The following is a 23,317-nucleotide window of genomic DNA, read 5'->3' as shown; positions in this document are numbered from 1 at the left end:
AATTTTTTTTTTTTTTTTTTTTTTTTTTTTTTTTTTTTTGTTCAATAAAAAATCTAGTAAAGGATAATAGACTCTTCCCAATTCATAGAAATATTATTTGGATGGAGAATAATGACTAGAAAAATTGGATAAAGAGCACCATTGACAAGCTTTGAAGATGGCTAAATCAAATCAATCCCTCCAACCAGCATATGTGCAGGATGAGAAAACAAGGTGGCCATGACATTCACCATCTTCAGCAAACAATAAACGCAATGAAAGCTCTAAAACTGAGGAGAGTTTCTTTAGAAGAACTTCAGCTGTATTAAAGCCTCAATGAAGCAGAATCAAGCATAGAACGTTGACTTGGACTTTTAGACTTCCAAATGGCTCAAAACTCCTCTTTGGTAAAGGAGAGGAATATGACAAGTGGTCCATCTCTTTAAAGGAAGGATTTTAAAGTATCTCCTCCACTATAGACCTCCCCTCTCTATATGCGAGCCTCACACACCCCAAAAGAGCTTTTCCATCAAACCCAAAAATAAAGAGTAAACTAGCAATCCATGACAGTTGATCAAGAATGCATCATTATAGAAACAACACATAGGAAGAATGTCTTCGGATGCGATCTATGATGTTAACTCTCCTATGTAAAACCTACCACACAAAAACCTTAACCTTCCATGAAATTTTAGATTTCCTAAGTGAGGAGAAAATAGAAAAATCTTAGGCATACAGAGGGGAGAATGGGTAGACAAGATATGGAAAAAGGAATGGCATAAAAAGCCCCTCAAAGGATCAAGAGTCCATGTCCAAAATCTAACATCCCCTCTCCCACGGCTCACTAGTTGGTCACAAAGAAAAGAAAAAATACCGATCACAATCAATCGTCTCTCTGTCAGACAAAGGACTACGTAAGTCTAAGGAAATCCTAGAGAAGGATCTGAGGAAGGCAACAACAAGGGCACCAAATGCAACCTCTTATTCAAAGAATTTTTTTTAATGCAAAAATCAAACTTTCATTGAGAAAAAGTGAAGGGTAAAAAACAGACATACAAAAAAGAGAAGCCAATAAAGAGGAGAGTCAAGTACAAGAAGAGACTTCAATCAAGTAAAAATGTGACAAAGCAAATAATTAAAAAAAATATGGACACGAGGCCCAAAGAGAAACAAAGAATCTATCAAGGGATCAAACATCACTACAAGAAATCTATCTCTCGTTGAAGATTTTTTTTTTTTTTTTTTTTTTTCCCTCCCCACATACTCCACAAAATAGCACACAAACCAGCCTGCGACAAAATCCCCGAAAAGATAGATGGAGTAGAAACTTCTTGATCGGCTCCCTTCAACCCTAAGAACTAGTGAATATGTAGACATACATCTCAAAGAAACCATGCCAAACGGCCTGGGTAAAATCACAACTCTAAAGAATATGGCTTGACCAACAATGTGGCCTGACCAAAAAGGAACATCTGGCCAAGAGCCTATCTAAGGTGTTCACTCTTCTATGCAGAACTTGCCACACAATGAACTTACCTTCTTGGAAATTTTCACCTTCTATACCGAGGGAAAAACCGAACTACTAGCTAGGGAAGGATTAGACAAGAAATGGAACAAGGCACTGCAAGAAAAGCCTTTCGGAGGACAAGGAATCCAAAGGTGAACATCCCCCAATCAGACCGAAACCTAATTTTGCCAAGCAAAGATAACAAAAGCAAGACATTTGTTGTTTCCTATCAGTCAACGGACAACTGAAACCCAAAGAAGGAGAAGGTTGAGACTCCAATCGATGCTACCAAAAGACCCGATGAAGATAATGGCTTATCAAACTGCTCTAAATGAAAGGTCAATGATACAATGGATATATGTATATTTTCAAAGAAATGACTCTTTACTTGTTAAAATCAAATTTTAAATTTTTGAACTTTTTCAAAAATGAAATTTATAAAAGTTAGATTCTTCCTGGCTGCAAAACTAAATCCAGTGTCGAAGCTATTAAGTTTAAGCAAAACAAAAGGCTGACACAAAATAAGGGGAAAAGATGTTTCAGCAATGCGAAACTGGATTGGTATTAAAATCAAAGTCAGACTACTAACCTTGCGTTTAAGAATCTGAGCAGCAAAGAACTCAACTTCCAAATCAGGGACAAAGGAGGACAGCGGAAGTTGAACACGATCAGAGGTAAGGATAGCAGTGGCAACTTCCCAAGCAGCACCGGTCTGTTGAAACTGGACTAACCATTGATTTGCTGCCACGCGGTTGCAAGATTGGGTATCATGATTTAGGACGTGAACTGCTTGAGAGACTTTCATTCGCAATTCCATTTCTTTGACACCTACGTAGTTTATCTCTGTTCTCAGTATTCTCAGAAGAAACTAGCAATTGACGCGGACACAACATAACAATCACCCAAGAATGCCGACTGCCACCACAGAAACACTTTCAGGAAAATCCATTCCTTTGCCTAGTCTCAAACTGTGTCCTTGGCTGCATTTTAAACTTCAGCAGACTACGCCCAAGCGTCTGGCCTAGTCCACAGAGGCTTACAACTTCCACAACCCTAGAAATAAATAAATAGACGAACATATCAATAAACCAAACCAAATTTCACGTAAGCGTTCCACCAGTTCCGATAACCGAAAGTTAATTAACCCAAATCATCACAAACTAAACCAATCAACAAAATCCATACGATGCAATCCTATCATCTCCTATTTCCCAGAGCTCGATCTCATAGCCGCATCCAATCATGCCGGTAAAGTTTTCACAAAACCAAACAAATCAAAGAATTGTATTCGGATAAAAACAAACAGGCTGGGAGATGGCAAAACCTTTACTCCGTATTTATATTTACGAAAACGCAATTAGTCGAATGAGTAGATTGTATACCAAGAATGTGAAGAACATAAAATAGACAATCATCACAAAAGAAACGTACAAGTACGAAATTATCTCACTTGGTAGACTTCAACCAATGCTGCGCCAGAATCGGATGGTGATTTGTTGTCTATTCTCGAATTACTTCAATTCTCCTCGATTGAAGCAGTGAATGCGTTGTTGATGAGGTGTGGAGCAGGCGTGTGGGTACTACGGCTGGCGGACAGAGGCAAGGACCTCCATTGGCCGACTGGAATGGTGGCGTCGGAGTTGGTCGACCGGCCAGTGAAGGACACGAGGACGAAGGTAGAGGTGGTGGATCTAAATTTGGGGAGATAGTAAAAAATAAAAAAATGGAGGAAAATAGCCTTCGCGTCTCATAAAAAATCTGAAAACCTAAGCTCACGGAAATGCTATTTTACAAACAAACCTTCCAATTTTGCCCTCCAACCTTTTTTAGGAAAAATAAAATAAAATAAATAAAAATTCAATATAATTTCTATTTTTTTACACTAAATTTTTATTTTTTTAAATTTCAGAATGTTATAATTTTTAGATTTTACGCTCCTCCCTTTAAACAGTGCTTGATTAATTAAAAATAATTATGAGGTGGATTTTAAAATAATTTTAATATAGCAATGAAAATTAATTTAATTGTTTTAAATTAATTAATATAAAATTACCACAAATGCTAAAAAGTTAAAAGGGTAAAAGGGTAAAATTCTAAATTTTAAGGAATGGGTTTATATCAAAGAATACTCTGTTTGTGTGAGACTTTTGGAGAAGCATAAAGCAAAGCCACGAGAGCTTATGCTCAAAGTGGACAATATCATACCGTTCTTGAGAGTTTTGTTCAATTTGTAGTTTATTCAACATATGTTAAATTTATTTTTATTTAAATTCACTCTAAATTACGTGTATTATGACAGGATCTCTTCTATTTCATCGATTTTGTCCCGATCCTCCTTTTCTCCCGAAAAAAGTGAAGGAGAAATATCTTCTTCGGTGGATCCCTCTTGTTCCTGTTTAGCCCCTCTGTTTCCTCTATTTGTATCCATTTCTTAGTAAGAATGGGTGACGGTATTCTGCCTAAACAGTAGACAATAAATAAGAGAATACTAAATATTCGAGCTATAGAATTTATCAATTCTGACACAAAGTACTTATTAGATCTAATACAATTATTTTGTTGTATCCAGACTAATTTATAGACAATAAACTTACCTTTTTTAAAACTAAACAATTCTCATAAACGAATATCATCACAAACACAAATTAGGTTGGCACTAAAAATTTCATGTTTGACCGTGCTTAAGTTCCCTAGATAATAATATTATAAATTTTAAAACATACTCGTAAAACTTTGTATTTTTTTTTTAATACCAATATTTTTCAAAGTTGCAACATTATCATTAATATTTCATAAAAGTTTCAAAATTACCGTCCAAATAAAATTGAGATTAAAAAAATTGTGTGATCGTGACCTAAAACCAAATTTAAACTACCACTCGTTCAATATCACCGCCTCATTATTTAATCCCAATTTTGGTAGTGAAAGCGCGACATATTTAGGTTACCTAATCAAAATTCAATAAAAAAGAGAAAAAAAAAAGAATTTTCTTTTTTAACCCGTTTTTGGAAAGGAAGCTGAAATGTCTTTTGGTTCTCCCCAAAAAGACGGTTCATTTTTTGAGCCCGATTTAATAACAAAAGTCGAAAAACAAATTAAAAAAAAGAACTCGAAGAGTTTTAAGAAAAAGACTAAACGTGTTTATAAATATGTTAAACGAAACAAAAAAACGGGTCATCAAAAACCTTTCACAAAGAAACCCAATTCGATTAGTTGAATTGAAAGAAATATCCGAGTTTAATGGGATGAATTTGACCACCAATTTCTTTGCATACCATTATGAGTTCAAATAGTATTCAAAATCCAGTATTATTAGAGATGTCCTCGCTAGCTAGCTTTGGTAGTGTAGTAACTCGTTGTCCCTGCGAAGCAACTACAGGCAAATTCTATTATTTAAGGGCCTTGCGATTAGGCCATCAGTCAACCAACCTGCCAATTCCCCGTCATATTTGACATGAATGAATTCCCTCTCCACATACTCCAGAGATATCTGCAGCCTTCCCCCTGGTTTGCAGTCATTGGCCGCACTTCTTGCTTCTATTCCCGCGTTCCTCTCTAGCCAGTGCAAGTAGTTCACGTGAAACAATGCCTTCAGCATGTCTTTTGGTAAAGCACTTTCTTTAAGCATCACCTGCACAACCATAAGATTCCCACGAACATTTTAGTTTAATGGCGATACTCTAGCACGAACCAAATTAACAAATACTAGTCAACAGTTCAAGCCCACCGCCGGTAGATATTGTCTTCTTTAGACTTTCCCTTTCGAGTTTTCCTTCAAGGTTTTTAAAACGTGTCTGCTAGAGAGAGGTTTCCACACCCTTACAAAGAATGCTTCGTTCTCCTCCCTAACCGATGTGAAGCCCACTGCTAGCAGATGTTGTCCTCTTTGGGCTTTCCCTTTTGGACTTCCCCTCAAGGTTTTTAAAACACGCCTATTAGGGAGAGGTTTCCACACCCTTACAAAGAATGCTTCGTTCTCCTCCCCAACCGATGTGAAACCCGCTGCTAGTAGATATTGTCCTCTTTGGGCTTTCCCTTTCGGGTTTCCCCTCAAGGTTTTTAAAACCGTCTGCTAGGGAGAGGTTTCCACACTCTTATAAAGAATGTTTCATTCTCCTCTCCAACCGAAGTGGGATCTCACAATAAGGAAACGAACAGCACTATAGTTGTTTCTGGAAGAAAGTTTCCTAGTGTTCGTTGATAGAATTAGACAACACGGATACTTCAACGAAAATAACGGTGTAAAGCTTCAAATCAAGTACTTTTGACTGGGAGAAGCAAGCTCCATACTCCACAAGAATGCACACATTGGAAATATAGTTTAGATTACTTACACAATATCTTCCCCTGTGCTCCGACAGAATGTAGTTTTCGTTTTTATACAAACTTAAAAGTTGAAGAACGTCCTCCTCACACCTCGCCACGTCACTGAGCTTAGATCCCAATTGCAGTCGCTTTTCGATATTAGCTGCTGATTCCTTTGCTTCAGTAGATAGTAAACCCACTTTTGGCTCCTTATTAAAACAAGAAAATTACAAAAGTCAGTTAATCGATTGAAATATGAACAGCTATAGAGGCATCTATCCAACATTGAGCCAAACAAAAAGAATACTGTTCCAACATGCAGAAAGATATGAATGGTTAATTCTAAGAACTAAATACTTCATAGCAACAGACATAGCACCATCATCCAGCTTGGTTGCTGATCAGACTTCAAAAACTGCGAGTACGAACATTTGCAAATAATAGAAAAAGGTAATCTCATTGATTGTCACTTTGCCTTTCCAAGGACTACAAGACTTGAAACGTTTCTTCCAGGAAAAGGCCAAACAAAAACTTCAGAATCATGGAGGCTATAGCTATAAACTTAAGCAAAAAATTTAAGACTCATTTGACAATAAGGATCATAATCCTGAACTTCAAAGCTCCAAGTCCTAAATCTCCATCCCTTGGAGATTTTTGAACTAAAATCCATCTAACCAAAAGTTTGAAACCTCCCTCTTGGTTTATTCAAGCCGCTTCTTAAATGAAAAGGGGAGTTTATCTAAACTGAAAACCACAAATTTCAACGAAGGATGAAAATTTGGTAGGTTCTGAATGTGGAATAGAATGAGGAGCTACTTTTCACAATCCTAGAAAATTAATAAATAAAGCTTCGTCGAGCATATCATTTAAGTCGTTACACCATGGTTGCAATCATGTTCCAAGCTGCTCAAACTGACTTCAGAATCCACATCAAATTCATCCACACATGAAAGAGAATAAGATCGAGGGGAAGAAGGGTCTTTAGTTGAATGAGAAACTCCTTTGATTAAAGCTGACCTCAAACCAACGGGAGGAAATTCATTATCCAACAAAACTCCAACATTGCTTTCATTGCATTTGTATATTAATAAAAATGAACACAGTTCACATTTGAAAAGAAAAATGAAGAAGTAATAGAATAATAAATAACATTAGAAAAGAAAGTCACTCACATCACAAGCAAGCCTTGTATTAAGAAATGGTACAGCAGGAAACAGAGGTTCTTCATTGTTCACATCTTTAATAGAAGGCACTTCACCACTCAAAAGATATTCACTGAAGACCAAACCTGTTGAACATTTAAGGTAAGTTTAACACTAAAAGATCAGGTTCACATTTCAAAATTTAAAAAAAAAATGTTTGGTAGTGGTTTTGGGAGGAGGAGAGAAATGAGGGTGTCTCTGTTTGTTTCAAAAAGTTCCCTCAAGAAATGCAAGGGTGTTGGTGCAGTAGGGATTAATTAACATACTACCTAGCAAGCCGATCACCATAATATACTGTGATAGTAAGAATGTAATAAACCAGTACATATGCATCTCATCAACCCGAAAATCCAAACACTACCATTTAAATCAGCTGTTTGTGGTGTCAATATCGACTCCTCAATGGATTCTTCAGTGTCTGCAAAGCTTAATGTTAAGGCAGACACTTCACCCTTTCTAGATTTGGGTCTTCCACTTGAAAGCCATTCAAAGCATACTACTTTTAGGTCATTCATTATGGAGAAAATTATGAAGAAATTGGATCATTGGAAACGTTTTTAACTGTCAAGGGGAGGCAGGCTTACTCTTTGTAGTTCAGTGTTGTCTGGTATTCCTATTACATGTCCCTCTTCCTTAGGCCATCAAATATCTTTTTAGAGCTTGAAAGAAATATTCGAAACTTTTTCTGGGAAGAAACAATGGTGGTAAGATCAATCATCTTGTTGGGTGGAACTTGGCTTCTAAATTCCTTACAGATGGAGGATTAGAAACTGGTAGATTGAAATTCCGGAACATTGCCTCATTGGCAAAATGGGGTTAGCATTTTGGGAATGAACACAATACTCTTTGGAGAAAGGTGGCGGTCCATTTGATTGCACCTTTGCCTTATCCCGTTGGCATAAACTCTTTGATATATCCAGCATTCATTGGGTCTTGCACATAGATTCTTAGTGTAATACTATACACTCACTCATTGGTCCTTGTCTTCCGTCTAAATCTTTTCTTTCGTGGGCCAATGTGATTAAAGCAGTTCTTTCTCTGAGCTTTGGTGGGAACCTAATCAAAGGATTTTTGAAAACAAGTTAAGAAATTGGTTGGTGCTTTTTGAGGCAGCCAAGCTAAAAGCTTCTCATTGGTGCTCTCTCCAAATTTTTTCAAGGGTTCTCTTTGCAAGGCATTTGCCTTAATTGATGAAGTTTTAATCTCCGCTTATCATTATTTGATCTTTGTCTTGTTATGTTACCTAGCTATCTAACTTTCCTCTTTCTTTATTTCTGTTCTGTTTTTTCCCCTAGTGAAGTTTGTAATTTTGAGCATTAGTCTCTTTTCATTTCTTCAATAAGAAGTCCCCTTTCTCTTAGAAAAAATCAAAATCATTCCAAAAAAAGAAAAAAGAGATGCATATAGAAGGAAAGAGAACTTACTTGCACGATAAGGATTTAATGTCCTTAGTTGAATGGACTTGTATGATTTTAGATTGCAGAACATGTGGATTATGGTCACTACGCTAAAGCAACCAAGAGCAAGAGATGTTGAGGACCTTATACGATTAGCCAATGCAATGCCAAGCAACATACCAATAGACTTGCTCACCATTCCTTGTGCTTCACCTTTGGCAATCACCTAGCATCAATTTCTGTTTCTTTCAGCATACATGCATCGGAAGGATAGGGTAAATTTCATTCAAGATTTAAAGCAACAGATCTTATTTTCCTCATGCGTCAGAAGTAAGAAAAAGACCGTCAACGGGCATGTACCTTAAGCTCAGCTAAAACTAGGAGATGCGTACTTTTAGGGGTGTTTGTGTGATAAAATGTAAATTACAGTTATGAAGATAGATTAAAGTGAAAAGAATGTGGCAGTAATTAAAAGGCTCCTACCTACAAATGAAAGATTAAATAGAATAAATTTAAGCAGGAAATCAGCAAAGGTCTTCATATATCCCCCTTTTGTCTGCACATACAAAACATAAAGATATAGAGTAGATCATCAAGCTATAAAATTTTGGGATATTATTTACTTCCTTAGATATCTATCGATTTGTATAGTTGTAATTATTTCTTTTCTTTTTACGCTTAGACCAAGTTTTGTAATTTTAGGATCTATGATTGAGATCCATCTTGTATAAGTTTTACTCTTTTTACTAAAAAAATATAAGAAAAATTGATTTCATAGGTAACTCCATGGTATCAGAACTTTGAAGTAACCCTAGCCACCATCGTTGGAACCCCTAGTTGTTGTCGCCGAATTTTTCTTCTTCTAGACGAAACCGCACCAGCATCACCAGTCTACCATCTCATTCTTTGCACATCTCCCTTCATAGTTGTCACACCTTTCTCACAAATGCTGGAAAAAGGCTCTAACTTTCGTCATAGGTCAAGAGTCTGTAGCAAAGTCTCTCCCTTCTCCAACAGCTGTTTATTCATCTCTCTTTCACTATTCCAAAGAGTGTACATCTCCATTCATTATTCAACAAGCATCTCAGTGAATCCTTTTGCTCCTTATAATCATACCTCCCTAGACTATAAGCACAAACTTATACTAGGCTCTTCGAAAATGTTGTTTACTATGCCATTTCTTGGAGTAAATTATCTAGTATTTTTGCTTTCACCTCCCATATTATAGATTGGGAAGGTCTTTTGTAAGCATCATGAATGACACATCCCTTTGTAAATTTCAAATATTAATGAAATTGTCTTCCTACTAAAAAGAAAAAAAAATGTATCTCAGTCAATCCTAAGTCAGCAAGCCATTTGTCCACACCTCTCCAATCATCTGATATTCATCTATGCTTCTTTGTGCAAAGTGTCTCTCTACTCGCACATCTCTCCATTCACCCAATTCCTAACATCTTTGTCTTTGCGCCTTTGTTCTTTAACAACCCCCAGCTTCCAAATCTGGTTGTCCATGTGTGGTTCATAACTCATCATCAACCTCATTGGTTTTTCTTTCTCAAATCTACCACCTCTATTTGATCTACTACTGCTGTTATAAACAAAGTTCCCACGTGCCTCTATTTTCTTTTTCATGTTCAACACATCCACCTGATTTGTCTCCAATTTAGTAAGTTTTGCTTCTACTCATATTCCCGTTTATGCAACTTGCCACTATCATAGTTGACTTCTACCGATCAAGTGTACAAGTATAGGTGTTTTCAAGTGTATGCAACAAGGTAATCAAAAGTCCCTTTCTCTTAAAACTCAAAACTCTTTTCATCACCCAAGATAGAATCAAGAAGATCAAGAAATCCTCTGGAGTAGTGATTTTGCTCGGGCTATTTGGCATGGTTTCTTTGAGGTTTTTGGCTATAGCTTCTCCATCTCTTAGGCTTGTTGGGAGTCAATTGAGGAGTTTTTCATCCAACTACATTTTTTTACCTTTCTCCTTATTACGCTTTGGATCACTTTCAATTGGCTACCTAAACTTATGGACAAGTTTTAGAACACCTTTATCTGGCCAGTTTAGGCGCATCCTGGCCTGCCACAAAAACAGTCCTTTCTCATGAAAAGATTCAAAGCCTAACTACCCAACGACAATAAAGCCGAACTAACCAACCAGGTCTAAAATAAATTCTACATACAAAAACATTTAGACAGGACACCTTAACAAACCCCAACAGGCAGCCAAAAAGCTGCATAAGCTACATAAGCTAGGAATGACCAACATATATCATCCAAGGGGAAGTATAGAATATCCAGCTGTATAATATTAGAAATTGTTTATTTTCTTAGATGTAAAGTTGTCTAGTGGTAATTATTTCCTTCCTGGTAGTTATTTCTTCCCTTACAGACTTAGACAAATAGCTGAATTTTAGAATCTATGGTTGGAATCCCATGGCATACATCTTACTCTTCTTACTCAATTTATATAAGAAAAATTGGTTCGATACATAACTTCAGATGTACGCATAGCATGATAGATAAATTTTACCCTAATTTGCAGCTATGGGAAGTTAGGTGTTCGTAATTTTGCTACCACACACTAACCAGAGAAGAGATTACTCTATTTCACCTCGGCAAAATTCCTTTGAGCAGCAAAGCCAGCATAAAAACAACTCCTAGTAGCAGCCTGAGAAAGAAAGAAAAAAGAAAAAGATTCAACTTTCAAAAACTATGCAACTCCATTAAGTTAAAATTAGTAATAATTTTCTACAAAAATGTAGTTTATTTTACAAGGTGTTTAAGGTGAAGTCAGTAAGCCCATGAATGTTAAGTTGGAGCTTGCCTTTTTTCAGCCAGACTTATATGTCATAAAGCAGAAAGTTTTTGGAACTTATATGAACGACAAAAGCTTGAATGAGGTAAAATGCCATTATATGATATTGAACTTGTAATCAAAGAGCTAAATGTAGAGGTTGAGGGAGATATCAATGACTTGAAGAGTTGAAGTTAACAAAACCATAGATGCATATGCTGGTGGATATGTCAAACAAGAAATAAGAACACAAGGAAATTTATATTTTTGTATTTCTACTAATGTTAAAGTTTTGATAGAGAATCCAGCAGGCCAAGTGCACATAGCAGATTACTAGTAAAAAAAATGAAAGATAAAAAGGAAAATAATGACAAATGGCACATGAATAGAAAACTTCAAAATTTTATTCCAACCAAAATTTTCTCTCTCATTGATGCTTGCCGGTCTTCAGTTTTGAGAATTTCATCTAAATAAGAGAACATCTGAGTACATAGAGAAAGAATTATATTAAAGATTCTCGATTGGAAGCTTTATTATTTATTTGGAGCGCATGTTTTCTCTTTCAGGTGCCTTTGGAATTTCTTCCAAACAAAAATCTCTTTAATCTGCATTAATTGTTCCACCTTTTGAATCTCGAGCCTTCATCTTAAAATTTGATTAAATGCAACTTTTTTCCTCAACGCTGTTTCCGTTGAAGATTTGTCAGGCACTAATAATTCTATCTCATAAAGTTGTTGATTTATTCTGTTGGTTCCTATCTCATCATGAATTTTGTAATTAATTGCGGCTTTTCTCACCAATATGAAGGGAATTTCTTTTTAAAGTTTTGTAGGATATTAATGATTCTCTCTCATCAAGGTGTTAGGATGTTTAAGTCATAAAAAGGTTTTTTCGGAAGAAGTCTTTTGTCTCTGTTCAAGGTGTTTCTCTCTCTTTTTGGTTGTGACTTTTCTCCTATCCACATTTATTCCTTTCGAAAAAGGAAAAAACAAAAAAAAATATTATTCTTCCAAGGACTCTTTTCTTTTTCTTTTTGAGTTTTAATTTGTCTCCGGGAAGAAAGTGTTTTCGCATGCTTTTCTGTTGATTGAGGAAGAAGTTTTTCTCCAGTTCAAAGGTCTAGTTTCTCCAATTCAAATTTTCATTGGTTGCATCAATTTCCATCTTCTGTTCATCTTTCTCCAAGTTTCCTTTGGGCATCAATCTTCTTTACTTATCTAATAGTCTAAAGATGTTGATATTGCTCAAATTTTGGCATGGATTGATCAGCTTCACGCAAATTTGGCTTCTCTCTGAAATGAAATTATTCTTTGCAGAGAGTCTAATATTGAAAAGACTTTAGAGATTCATCTCCATTTCAAGATGAAGTTATTTGAAGCTCATACATCCATTATTTGAAACTCTCTGATTGTCCTGTCAAGCTTCTCTTGATTTTGGTTCACTGTGAGGTCTTCCAAGTGTCATGACACTATTTTCCTAGGATTCTTTGGAATTCACCCATGTTTTAGTAACTCGCCCAAGGAGTTCTCAACTAACAACAAGCGCTCAGTTGTAGATTTGGTTTACAAAATTTCACTAAGTTTTTGGGAGTTTCCATTCAGCCCCCTACCAGAATAGACCGCCACTTTTCCAGCCATTAGGTCCCAGAGAATATAATGTTCTGATACCAAATTTGGGCAAACTAAAAGGACAAGTAAAACCATTTTCTATGAGAAACTGAACTTTCAAGGAGAAAATATAAAAGAATACATGGGTATATAAAAATGAGGAATCAAGCTACAAACTACAAAAAGGGGCTCTAATCCAGTAAAATAAGACCTAGTAAGTAGTGACAAAAAGACCTCACCACCAAAGCCCAAAGAGAAACATAGAATCTAATAAGAGACCAAACATCGGTACACAGAGTAAACAAACACTAGTATGATATTAGTGAGTACAAGGTTGATCACTTAACTAACTCTAACGACCAATGGTTGTATTTAGAAGAAAAAGGAAGGCATTCACCGGTTTTGAAATACAAGTAGAAAGAAAAGAATCACTACATTACCAAAAGAGCCCATTCAGAGTGGTTTGAAATAGTTTAGTTCCTCCTAAGAACTCTGAATCATGGAATCTATCATATCAGCCCACTCCTTGGATGCTATAACATGTACAAGGGTGAGGGAATAGGAATGCGCTCAAAGGTAACTCAATCAGCTCCATCTTTCCAAGTAGCATCAAATTTACTTATGCTTTTAGTCCTCCCACCATCTAATTTTTTGTGTGACCATCAAGTAATGTTCAAGTGACCACTGAAATGCAAAAATCCCTCGCAATATCTCCAAAAGGCACTATCTATAGTTCCTCCCAGAACAACTTTCTTTCTCTGTGATCCCTCTTCTCCACTTCCCATCTCCACTTTGATGGTTAAAGAGAACGCTACCTCGAATGCATCTGTGATTTAAGTCTTCTTCTTATTGCATGTAATCAGAATTCTCTATAACCTACCAAAAGCTTCTACAATTGCCCATCTATTGGTTTCAATAAATATTTCTGTGTTTCACTATTTAAATCAAATTAAGCCAAATCAAATGTATAAATACGAGACAACAAGCACAGGAGACACGCTTCCAATATTGTGTGTAAATTATGTATCAACTTCCAATAACCTGAATCAAGGCGGCTGCAGATCGTCCAGCCCCAGCAGCAGCACCGATGACGACAAAATGAAGGGGAAATGCGGGAGTTAACATTTCCATTCCAAAGGCAGCGTTTTCCAGAAGATCAGCAAACAACCTCCACCCCTTTGGATTGACGTCAAAGTGCCGTCCATATTTTGAGAGTAAAATTTTACTCAGATATCCAAATCCATCTTTCAGTACCCAATTCACGGCAGCAGCAGTTGGAATAGCTCCCTTTCCCAATCCAACAGCATAAAGCAGTGCCTGGATCACGGCGGAGGTTCAAGCAAAATGCAGTCAATTATTCTTTTATTGAATGAGAAACATGTAAGAGGAACCATAGACGAACGAAAATGGGCACCTGAGTAGCAAGAACCCCACTAACTTGGCTGGCAATGCCCTGAACTCCACGCCAAAGAGAATATTCCAGATAGTCACTGGTAACACTGTCTGGAAAACCCTCCGGAAGCATCAAACGCTTGAATATTTCGCTGCAACGAAGCCAAAAATTGACAAAGGAAAAGGATAATGGAGACGACGGCACGCCAGTTGCAACATAGAACTCATCCCTAAACGTATCGAGAATGAGGCGGATTCGCTTACCTCCTCTTACTTCCCAAACAGACTCAGAGTTCATACCATTACGTGCTAGTGCTGCGGCCAATTGAAAATGGCAGAAACAACCCAGAACGGAGGTAAGGACGAGAGCAAGGAAGGCATTGCGCCACCCTGGGGAAGAATTACTGCCATCATGCCACCACCCAAAACCCCCAAAACGGTATGAACTATTCCAACCACCATTATTGTTTCCACCACACCCATGGCCGTCATCCAACAAAGGAGGAAGCAAATGAGAATGAACAAGGGTAGGTTTGATTCTAGTTCCAATACAAGGAGAGAAACATCCTTGGGCAAGTTTTATGGGCTTAAGAAGGTCGGGAAATACGTTGAGCGGAGGTCTTCGTGCTGCGCATGAGCTTCGCGTAGAGTAATGGTGAAAACAGCCGCCTGGAACGTAGTCTAACACATCGACATAGACTCGCCGTAATGGAATCTGCTCCGGCAGCTGATAAGAGAACGGCAGTCCATACATCGCACTGAAACCACACTCCGGTCGCTCTGTGATTCAGAGCCCGCGACGTGCAAATCGATGAAGCTATATGCATCCAAAATGTTGCGTAAGGAACATATGGAACGGATTTGGAACATTTCTTATTATTTTTCATCCAAAAAGTAAATTCACTCCTTTTCAAATAAGTTGTTTTATATTTCAATGTCATTTCTACACATTTTTACCTATAAAAATGTGCCTAACATATCAAAAACATAGCGGCAAAATATCACTAATATGAACTTATCTATCGACATTTTCGTACACACATAACTTTAATGCATGCACACCTAATTAATTTCGATATAGAACAGTGTGGCACATGAACTAAAGAGTGATAATTTAAAGGAATCGTAAAGAACTCAAATTTAAAGGAACTTCTTTGAAGTTATATATTGATGGATCAAGTAGGATTATGGGGCGTTTTTAGCATTTGGACATGTTTAGAATGACTTCAAGTACTTTTTTCGGTGCATAAAAATGTACTCAAGAACTTAGAAAGTCTATCAAAACCGTCGTTTATAACACTATAACCTTCAATGACATTTGATTAAACGCAGCTCATATTTGTGACATCGATACGATCAAGGCACAAATGAACCCGTCTACAAGTTATTGTACGTATGATACAAATATTTGAATTCGCATTTCTTTAAACAAAAAACCGATCTTCAACTTTTCATCAGTTCAATGAAAAGGACTGATGGTAACAAGAAAAGATGGTTATATCTCCTCCTCCCTTCCTCCCTCCACTATATGTTACACAGTTACGCCTCCCTATTTGCCATTTGAGCTCCTGGTGCATCAGCTCGCTTGTTTAGCTTTGTAAGAATATATGCCACAACAACTTTGGCACCAAGACTAGAGTGACCCCGCGACAGGCAGATCACACCACCAAGTAGAAGCAAGCTCTTGGCCACGAGTTTTTTCGATGCCCTCGACAGTTTTTTCTCTCCTGATGAAACTTGTCCACAGGACGACTCGGTTTCTACAATGTTTGCTTTAGAGACAGCTTTAGAGACAATGTCATTCATGTCTTCAAATCCATCTGGAACCTTTATGTAGTACGGAAATGTGTGTCAGTCATATCCATCATGAGCAAGATTAAGGGGGAGACATGTATATGAGGTACGGTCGCTTATACGTATCGCATATGACCATGGCTTTATACTTCAAATACCCTCTACCGTACTTTCTTAGGTTCAAGGACCTAACTCTAATAACACTTTTGTCATGGAATTCACTACAAATCCAAGCTCATCCTATAAACCGTACTTAACACTGCCCGACCCACACTAACAAAGTGATTTCTCTGCCACAATGGTACGAGGCGTGACACTCCATGAAACAGTTAAGTACATACACTTTGATATATCAATAAAATGACAGAACATTAATCTTGACCAAATTGTAAAATTAGTATCAACGGAGTAAACATTTTTAACCTTTTTAATCAGAGTAGTTGCAGTGACGAGTGAACTTGATGGAGGGTTGTTGATTAAAGCGTATTTGCGTAATGCTTTATCCATTTTACAGATAAAGCTCCATATTCCCTTTGAAAAGGCAAGTTTTGCCATTTCCACGTTCAAACCAGCATCTTCTTGGTGCAACATACTGATCTCACATGCATTTCTGCCGGGTACTGCAATTAAAATAATCTGAAACCATTAGGATAAGTAGTTGAGACTTGAAGTCTACAAAAGATGTACACGCCTAATCTTGACACTTAAAGCTAGCTTAAGTTACTCAAATGATTTAAAAGGAAAAGTTAATTTTGCAAAATCCCTACTGTTCATGAATTCTCAATAAGTTAATGTTTGTAACACGTTAACTATAGCACATTTCCGACGACTAGAGCAATTAACAATATGCAATTGGATTTGGATTTGGAGTTCCTTTGATAAAATATGCAATGCTCCTGGACAAATTAAGAAGTAATGACCATAAAAAAAAAAAAAAAAACAAAGGAGAAGATAGCCACTTGCCTCTCCTGATTCGCCAACCAGATCTAAAAAATGTCACTCGGACATACTTCTTCTGGCGTGGTGCCAAGGGATGTTCACACTCCTGCTCAAAGTCATTCTCAAGGAAATAAACTTAGCAGTACAAAAAAGAAGCAACTTGAATGAATTAGAGATTTTGTTCGTAGATCTACCCCCAATATATCATCCAGAATTATCCATACATGATCCACCATCCTAGTTAAGGAAAAGTTTCAAGAGGGATAGAACATTAATTATGAAACATTCTCCGTTAAATTTGAACACCTTCCTTTATTTTACCGTATAATTAAATAGTGATTCTTATTTTTCTTATTTGATATACGATGCTGATTAAGACTACTATGTAAATGGCTTTGACTAGGGGATGGATGACTCGTCACTCTTCTTCCTGGTAAATTTGTCCTGGACTATGTTTAGTTTAATTTCTTATCGCATCACACACAAAAAGCAAAAACCCACCCATAGTATACGCGTTTTCAGTCAATTCAAAATTGTTTCTTGGTTGTTTCTTTTTTCTTTTGTTTATTTCTCACACGGGCTTTTGTTTCTACGCTCAATTTCATTACTATGCAGATCTACCTTCACTAAATCTCCTTTCCTGAAATATAAACTTCCTTGTCCGATTCAGTCAGTCATTCTAAGGGCTGCAAAGAGTTAACATGATGACGAATATACCGATAATAGAGTTTTCCCGTCATGGTAACAGAGATGGCTCCAGTACCCAGGGAAACTTCTACCCGGTATGGTCTGAAAAGGCTCGACATGTACTTTGGTTAGTATTTTTCAAATTCTACGTTGAGGATTTTTTTCTTTCTTGAATCAGGAAACAAAACTTTCATTGTAGTGAAAAGTAGCAAATGTTCTTAACTACAAATCCCAAATGAGGAAAAAAGTAAATGCAAAAGCAAAAACAGAAACACCAAACTAACTAGAAACAAAGACTCACCAATTCACACAAACATCTTGCGAGTAGAAAGCTGAAAAATAGTTTAGAAATACACCACAATTGTGAAGCTTTTGATTTAGCCAACTCAAACCACTAAAACCATTATTTCTGAACATTCTTGAAAATTCTCAAAGATATGCTGATTTTGCTGTAATTAAATTTCAGAAATTAAAGCTTTCACTGAAATTAAAAGCCATAAGAATTGAGATTTGGGAGGCAAAGAAAGCCAAAAAAAAAAAAAAAAAAAGAACTGAAGAGAGTTGGACTTTGAATAAAGGGTATACAAAAAAGAAAAACCTCTAGAACGAACTAAACTAAAGAAAAGATGAAACCTAACAAATAATTAAAAAAAAAAAAAAATCCTTACAAACCAAAAAGCCTAAAGAGAGGTATGGAACCTAACAAGGAACCAAGCTTCCTCCCTCGACTACTCCACACCTCTAAACACTTTATTGCTCCACTCTCCCAAAAACCTTAAAGCAAAGCACAAGTGCCAGCAATCAACAAAAAAGAGAAGATGTTGCAACGAATCCTTGAACATAGAGATGAGAACTTAGGTCTGAGCCACGCTAATGCCAAAGACCTTAAATAAACAAAACCAAAGAGTTGAAGCATAATCGCAAGACCACAAAAAATGATCAAGGTCCATCACTGCTCCCTTACAAAAGGTACAACACTGCAGACAAATCACTCCATAATTCGATCCATGGTGTTAACTCTAGCTGTCAGACAAAAAACTTAGCCATCTTGGGGATTTTAACCTTCAATGGTAAGGAAACGGAAAATGAACGAAGAGCATTGGACAAAGAGGGGTTACCAACCAATAAAAAAAGGATCTTCATGTGTAACCCCAGGAAGAATCAAGAATCCAAGAACGAGTATCCCTCCTCGAACAAACAAACAATTCCCCCAATGAAGTCAATCCAACATTTTCCTATCGCATAACAGCCCACTACACCCAAGGTCAAGAAAGGAGGAAGGGTCCCCCAAAGAGGAAAACAAATGGTACAAACGAGGGAGTAGAGAGCAAATGGGTCCATATATCCCCTAATTAGATGACCTCCCAAATGTAAGTGTTCACCTCATCCACCAACCAGATTCTGAACAACAACAGAATAAGTATCACAATCCCAACAATCATGGGGGAGGTTTTTTTTTTTTTTTTTTTTTTTTTTCTTTTAATCCATCTCCCATAAGATGGTATAGGTTACCTTATTGTGTGTCCAAGCTCCCCGGTTCAGACTTCAAGAGAAATGACCCCACATCATACCATCCGACCATGGAGCAAGGGGTTTTGACTTGGTCCCCATTTTCACAAAGTAAAAGAACCTTCTTTTTGCTTGAAGAAAGTATTTCCTTGAAGGATAAAGTAGACCTTTAAAGCTAGGGGATTTAATGCGGCAGCTTGAAACTTGAGAAAGGGGTTTGGGATGGTTAATGCTCCCTACAGGCGAAGCAGACGGGTACTTGGAGATGAGATTATAAAACCCATGCCATCCTTTTCCTTCTTCACCCACTAGGATGATAATTTTGTTTATCCCTCCATTGTTTGGTATCGGGGTAATTTCAGTTATGGTTCCCTTTATATATAAGGCCTTTGCTACCCAGATAGTTTAGTCTTCTATGCGAACTTCCTCGATGAATCTAGTTTAAGGGAGTAGTGTGGAAGAAACAAGAAAGATTCTTTAAGCCAATGTAGACGACAAATGGATGCTAATAAAGAAAGCTCCAACCTTTGTCGTTTTCAAGATCTTTAACTCAAGTTCCTAGAAGTTTGCTCTGCTATCGGTCTCTATAGTGTAATTCATTTTCTAAATGGTGGCAGATTGCACTGATGATGCCTTTTCCATTGACCGGCTGCAAGCTTTTGCAGTTTTTAGCAGACCAATAGTTGCAAGGCTGTTGAGAAAGAAGAAGCAATGGAAGAAGAAGACAATGATGAATGAGGATGGGGAGCAGAAGAGTGATCAGCAAAGAGAAATCCATTTCCTAGCCACAACGGTCAGCTTGATATTGACATTGGCTTGATAGGTTCTCAATCTTAGATTTAAAGAAACGTTCTGTTTCTTATATACGTATAAATCTTCCTATCAATAGCAAAGCAAAAGAGAAATTTGTAATAGAATGCAATCCTCATGACCTCAATATAGTGAGATTTCCTTGTTTGAGAATTATCAAAATAACATAAACTGAGTAAGTAAACACATATTTCTTGTCGTGTGCATGCTCGTGAGTGCACGCTGAGGTGGGAAAAGCAATAAAATCAATACCTCGGTAAAGCAGTAAAAGGTTTTGTCTTTCCCCTCCCATAATCTCCATGATAGTACATACTCCCTAGGCGTCATTAAAGGAAACTTCTTTAAGGTGCGTCCTACTTCAACTCCACTAGTCTCATCCATTTGTAGCTGCTCATGCATAAGCACAGTACTGTCCCACTGTTTTCTAAAGTCATTGTCCATGTAGAAATCTCTCAACAATTCTGGACAGCAATTCTCAAATATTGTCACACTCGAGTATTTCAAGGGACCATCCTGCAACAAGATCGGAATTTGACCAACTTGAACTCAGAATCATTAACTTCACAAACCAAATAAGCAAAGAACTCCCATATTTTACAAAAAAGAATAGTAATTCATAACTAGACCAAAATCTCAGTCCACACGTGAATAAAGACAGAGAGGGTGAGAACCTTAGGCTTGCAGCATTTAGCACTATATGAAAGATTATCATTACTTTTTTCTATAACACGTTCCCATTTCTCATTCTCATTTAGCCTTCCATCCAAATCATCCAATAAAGCCTTCAAATCTGGATCTGAAATAGTCTCCATTATTCTGCAAGAATAAGATGATCTTCAATATCACTTAACTGCTAGCAAAACCAAGGTGATAAAATGATAGTATCTCTAATCCATAACATTGAAGTTCACATCATAACATGTTTTCGTTTACCAATTCAAAAGGTGGAATAAAGGCAGTGATGTTTTTTTTAAAAAAATAACGTTGAAGTTTGTCACACAACTTTGTCCGTCACTTAATAAAAAAAATAACATGGGTACCTGGAGGTGAAAATTGGAAATCTTTAACAATAACAAGCTTTGGTTATAAATAATAAATATAATGCATGCATGATCGAACGAAAGTAATATAATGAATTTATTTTAGATAAAGTTGAAATATGTTATTGCATCATATCTTGGTAAATTTTATTTCCAAATCTTGAAATTTGAAAATATTTGTTTTCGCAACCGTTGTTAAAAAATAACCTTCTCTCACTCATTCATCCTTAAATTCTCCAGTGTCAGCTTCAAGGAGTGCTGCAAAGGTGCAATATCCCCTACCTATGAAGGGGAGAAGGGCTACTAAGGGGAATGGGAATAATAGAAAAGTTCCGTGAGAGTTGAAGAATCTTAAATGCACAATCATGTGAGGAGAACAGCTTCAGTGGAAGCAAGGGAGTCTAAGGTTACCTAATGGAAGTGATTTCGTGGAATGTGAGGGGGTTAGAGGGGAAGAAAAAAGAAGGCTAGTTAAGGAGCTGTTACTTATGGGACGTCCACGACCCATGAAGCCACAAGAACTCTATTTTAGACAAAGTGTCATATTAGACATGTGTCAGATACAAATATGTCCGAACACGTGTTCAACACACCAAACTGCGTGTCCAATATTGACTTTTTTCAATGCGGACACATGTTGAACACACAAAAGGATATGTTGGGATACATTTNGACAAAAAAAAAAAAAAAAAAAAAAAGGCCCAGCCGACTTATTTTGATTCCAAGTGTAATACATATCATCTTCTTATGTGTCCTTGCCTTCCTCCTAGACCTTCTCTATTGTAAGTCAATGCAATTAAGGTTGTTATTTATGAGCTTTGGTGGGAACATAATCAGACGATTCTTTATAGCAAGCAAAGAAATTGGGTGTATGCTTAGAGGCAGTAAAGCTAAATGATTCTCATTGCTGTTCTCTTTCCAAACCATTCAAATGGTTCTCTTTGCAAGATATTTGTCTTAATTGGGGAACTTTTATCTTCATTTGATATTTCTGTGATTATAATGATATGCTATGTTCTTGTTTTCTACTTACTCTTTATTTTCATTGCTTTTAGTTTTTCTCCTCTCCCTTGTGGAGCTTTTGCGTTTGAGCATTAATCTGGTTCGTTTCTTGATAAAAAAAAAAACTAAAAGGAATTTGGATCAATCATGAGAGTGGGGGCTTCAAAGAATTCCAATCAATTTCCGAGCAAACACTTTGTTCTTTCCAAGTCCTTTTGTAGAGTTCTCAAGAGTGTCAAGGGCCCCAAAAAAACATTGAATTCGTCGTAAGATTTCTGTTTTTTCAGAGAACAAGTGACATCTTCAAACCCAGCTTCTTTTTCACAGAAAAATTTCCAGTGAACCCTAATCCATGAAAAGTACTAACAACTACAAATTCAAGACTTTAAAAGCCCAACTGTACAGTAAGAACATAATAAGTAGAATACAATCATCCATACAATACAAAACCGATTCATGACAATGAATAAAAGCCGAAAAAAATAAACGAAGAAAAATCACCTCGATTGTGGAGGACATGAAGGAGATACGTTAGATATCTGACGATCGGCAACGACAGACGGGGTTTGTAAGCGAGAGAGAAGAGACCAACCATTTTTCTTGAAACGAAACAGATGACAAATTGAAATGAAGACGATGACCAAAACAGTGCCCCAACTACCATAAATACTCCCTCGCCAAAGATCCTCCGACGTAGCCTGAAACAGATCAGCCATCTATCATACAATCAGCAGACCAAACCTCAGCCTGGTTCCACGTGCCGGCGGACAGTTGTGGCGGAGAGGGGGGGATATTGGGAGAATAACGACAAGGGGGTGCGCCGGTGGGGGGATGGATTTGGCTGCTGCAGCCAGAATGGAAGGGAGAAATCGGAGAAATAATAAAATATGTGGCGGGGAAAATCACGTTATAGAAGCGAAGCGTAACCGAAACCTAACTCAGAGGCACGCCACGCTGCAGTCCGCAACAGTAACAGACACCGACCCTCCACCATGGATTCTCTTTATCCATCATCGGTGTTCAACCTTGTCCTCAAACTTGTTTATTTATTATTTTTTTTAGTGTTAAATTAATAAATATATATATATATATATATATCTATATATATATATTTCTAACTTTAAAACTTTTTGAATTTTAAAAAATTTCATTTTATAGTAAAAAATTCAACGATGGTTAGATGAATATGATTCTCCACAATAGTGTGATATTGTCCACTTTGAGCATAAGCTCTAGTGGGTTTGCTTTGAATTTCACCAAAATGTCTCGTACCAATAAAGAGAGTATTCGTTGTAAACCCATGATCAGACTTTCATCCAACATATTTCCTCGAACAAAGTACACATCCCC

General features: G+C 36.9%; 3 protein-coding genes across 6 annotated transcripts in view; all 3 read right to left on the bottom strand.

Moving 5' to 3' along the window:
- The window catches only part of LOC111441617 (transportin-3), a 44,911-nt gene extending 41,686 nt beyond the window's left edge, over window positions 1-3,225 (bottom strand). For 2 of the 3 annotated variants that reach the window (XM_023078668.1, XM_023078670.1), the window contains exons 1-2: window positions 2,937-3,225; window positions 2,076-2,539 (exon numbers count right to left, since the gene is read on the bottom strand). In XM_023078668.1, coding sequence (XP_022934436.1) covers window positions 2,076-2,303 — 228 coding nt within the window. In that variant the 5' untranslated portion in view covers window positions 2,304-2,539; window positions 2,937-3,225. Of the gene's footprint in view, window positions 1-2,075; window positions 2,540-2,917 lie in introns of all 3 variants that reach the window. The other variant, XM_023078669.1, reaches the window with a different exon arrangement.
- A 1,511-nt stretch (window positions 3,226-4,736) lies between these two features.
- Window positions 4,737-15,026, bottom strand: LOC111441619 (protein root UVB sensitive 1, chloroplastic). Of its 2 annotated transcripts, none has more exons than XM_023078673.1 (7): window positions 14,209-15,026; window positions 13,836-14,111; window positions 11,005-11,061; window positions 8,418-8,616; window positions 6,964-7,079; window positions 5,821-6,003; window positions 4,737-5,117 (listed from the first exon to the last, which is right to left on the bottom strand). In XM_023078673.1, the coding sequence occupies exons 1-7, from the start codon at window positions 14,938-14,940 to the stop codon at window positions 4,860-4,862; spliced, it is 1,821 nt and encodes a 606-aa protein (XP_022934441.1). In that variant the 5' UTR covers window positions 14,941-15,026; the 3' UTR covers window positions 4,737-4,859. The 2 variants fall into 2 exon arrangements, with proteins under 2 accessions (XP_022934441.1, XP_022934442.1); XM_023078674.1 differs by having other exon boundaries at window positions 5,821-6,000.
- A 455-nt stretch (window positions 15,027-15,481) lies between these two features.
- Window positions 15,482-22,979, bottom strand: LOC111441622. The gene is made up of 6 exons (XM_023078677.1): window positions 22,469-22,979; window positions 20,597-20,741; window positions 20,178-20,438; window positions 16,944-17,025; window positions 16,404-16,600; window positions 15,482-16,013 (listed from the first exon to the last, which is right to left on the bottom strand). The coding sequence occupies exons 1-6, from the start codon at window positions 22,681-22,683 to the stop codon at window positions 15,726-15,728; spliced, it is 1,188 nt and encodes a 395-aa protein (XP_022934445.1). The 5' UTR covers window positions 22,684-22,979; the 3' UTR covers window positions 15,482-15,725.
- Between the last annotated feature and the right edge of the window lie 338 nt (window positions 22,980-23,317).

The sequence above is a fragment of the Cucurbita moschata genome, unplaced genomic scaffold (assembly GCF_002738365.1).
Source record: "Cucurbita moschata cultivar Rifu unplaced genomic scaffold, Cmos_1.0 Cmo_Scf00004, whole genome shotgun sequence".
Classification (NCBI taxonomy): Eukaryota; Viridiplantae; Streptophyta; class Magnoliopsida; order Cucurbitales; family Cucurbitaceae; genus Cucurbita; species Cucurbita moschata.
Note: the sequence above shows the minus strand (reverse complement) of the source record. Positions and strands in the feature narration are given on the sequence as shown.

What these genes read in the sequence shown, in the direction of transcription:
- LOC111441622 (XM_023078677.1), bottom strand. Translation starts at nt 22,683, where the DNA reads ATGGCTGATCTGTTTCAGGCTACGTCGGAGGATCTTTGGCGAGGGAGT. An exon ending in TCATGTCCTCCACAATCGAG is followed by an intron (nt 20,742 to 22,468) that starts GTGATTTTTCTT and finishes TTATTCTTGCAG; the next exon opens with AATAATGGAGACTATTTCAG. An exon ending in CTAAATGCTGCAAGCCTAAG is followed by an intron (nt 20,439 to 20,596) that starts GTTCTCACCCTC and finishes ATCTTGTTGCAG; the next exon opens with GATGGTCCCTTGAAATACTC.
- LOC111441619 (XM_023078673.1), bottom strand. Translation starts at nt 14,940, where the DNA reads ATGTATGGACTGCCGTTCTCTTATCAGCTGCCGGAGCAGATTCCATTA. An exon ending in GTGGGGTTCTTGCTACTCAG is followed by an intron (nt 14,112 to 14,208) that starts GTGCCCATTTTC and finishes GCCGTGATCCAG; the next exon opens with GCACTGCTTTATGCTGTTGG. An exon ending in ATACAAGGCTTGCTTGTGAT is followed by an intron (nt 6,004 to 6,963) that starts GTGAGTGACTTT and finishes TCTTGTTTTAAT; the next exon opens with AAGGAGCCAAAAGTGGGTTT.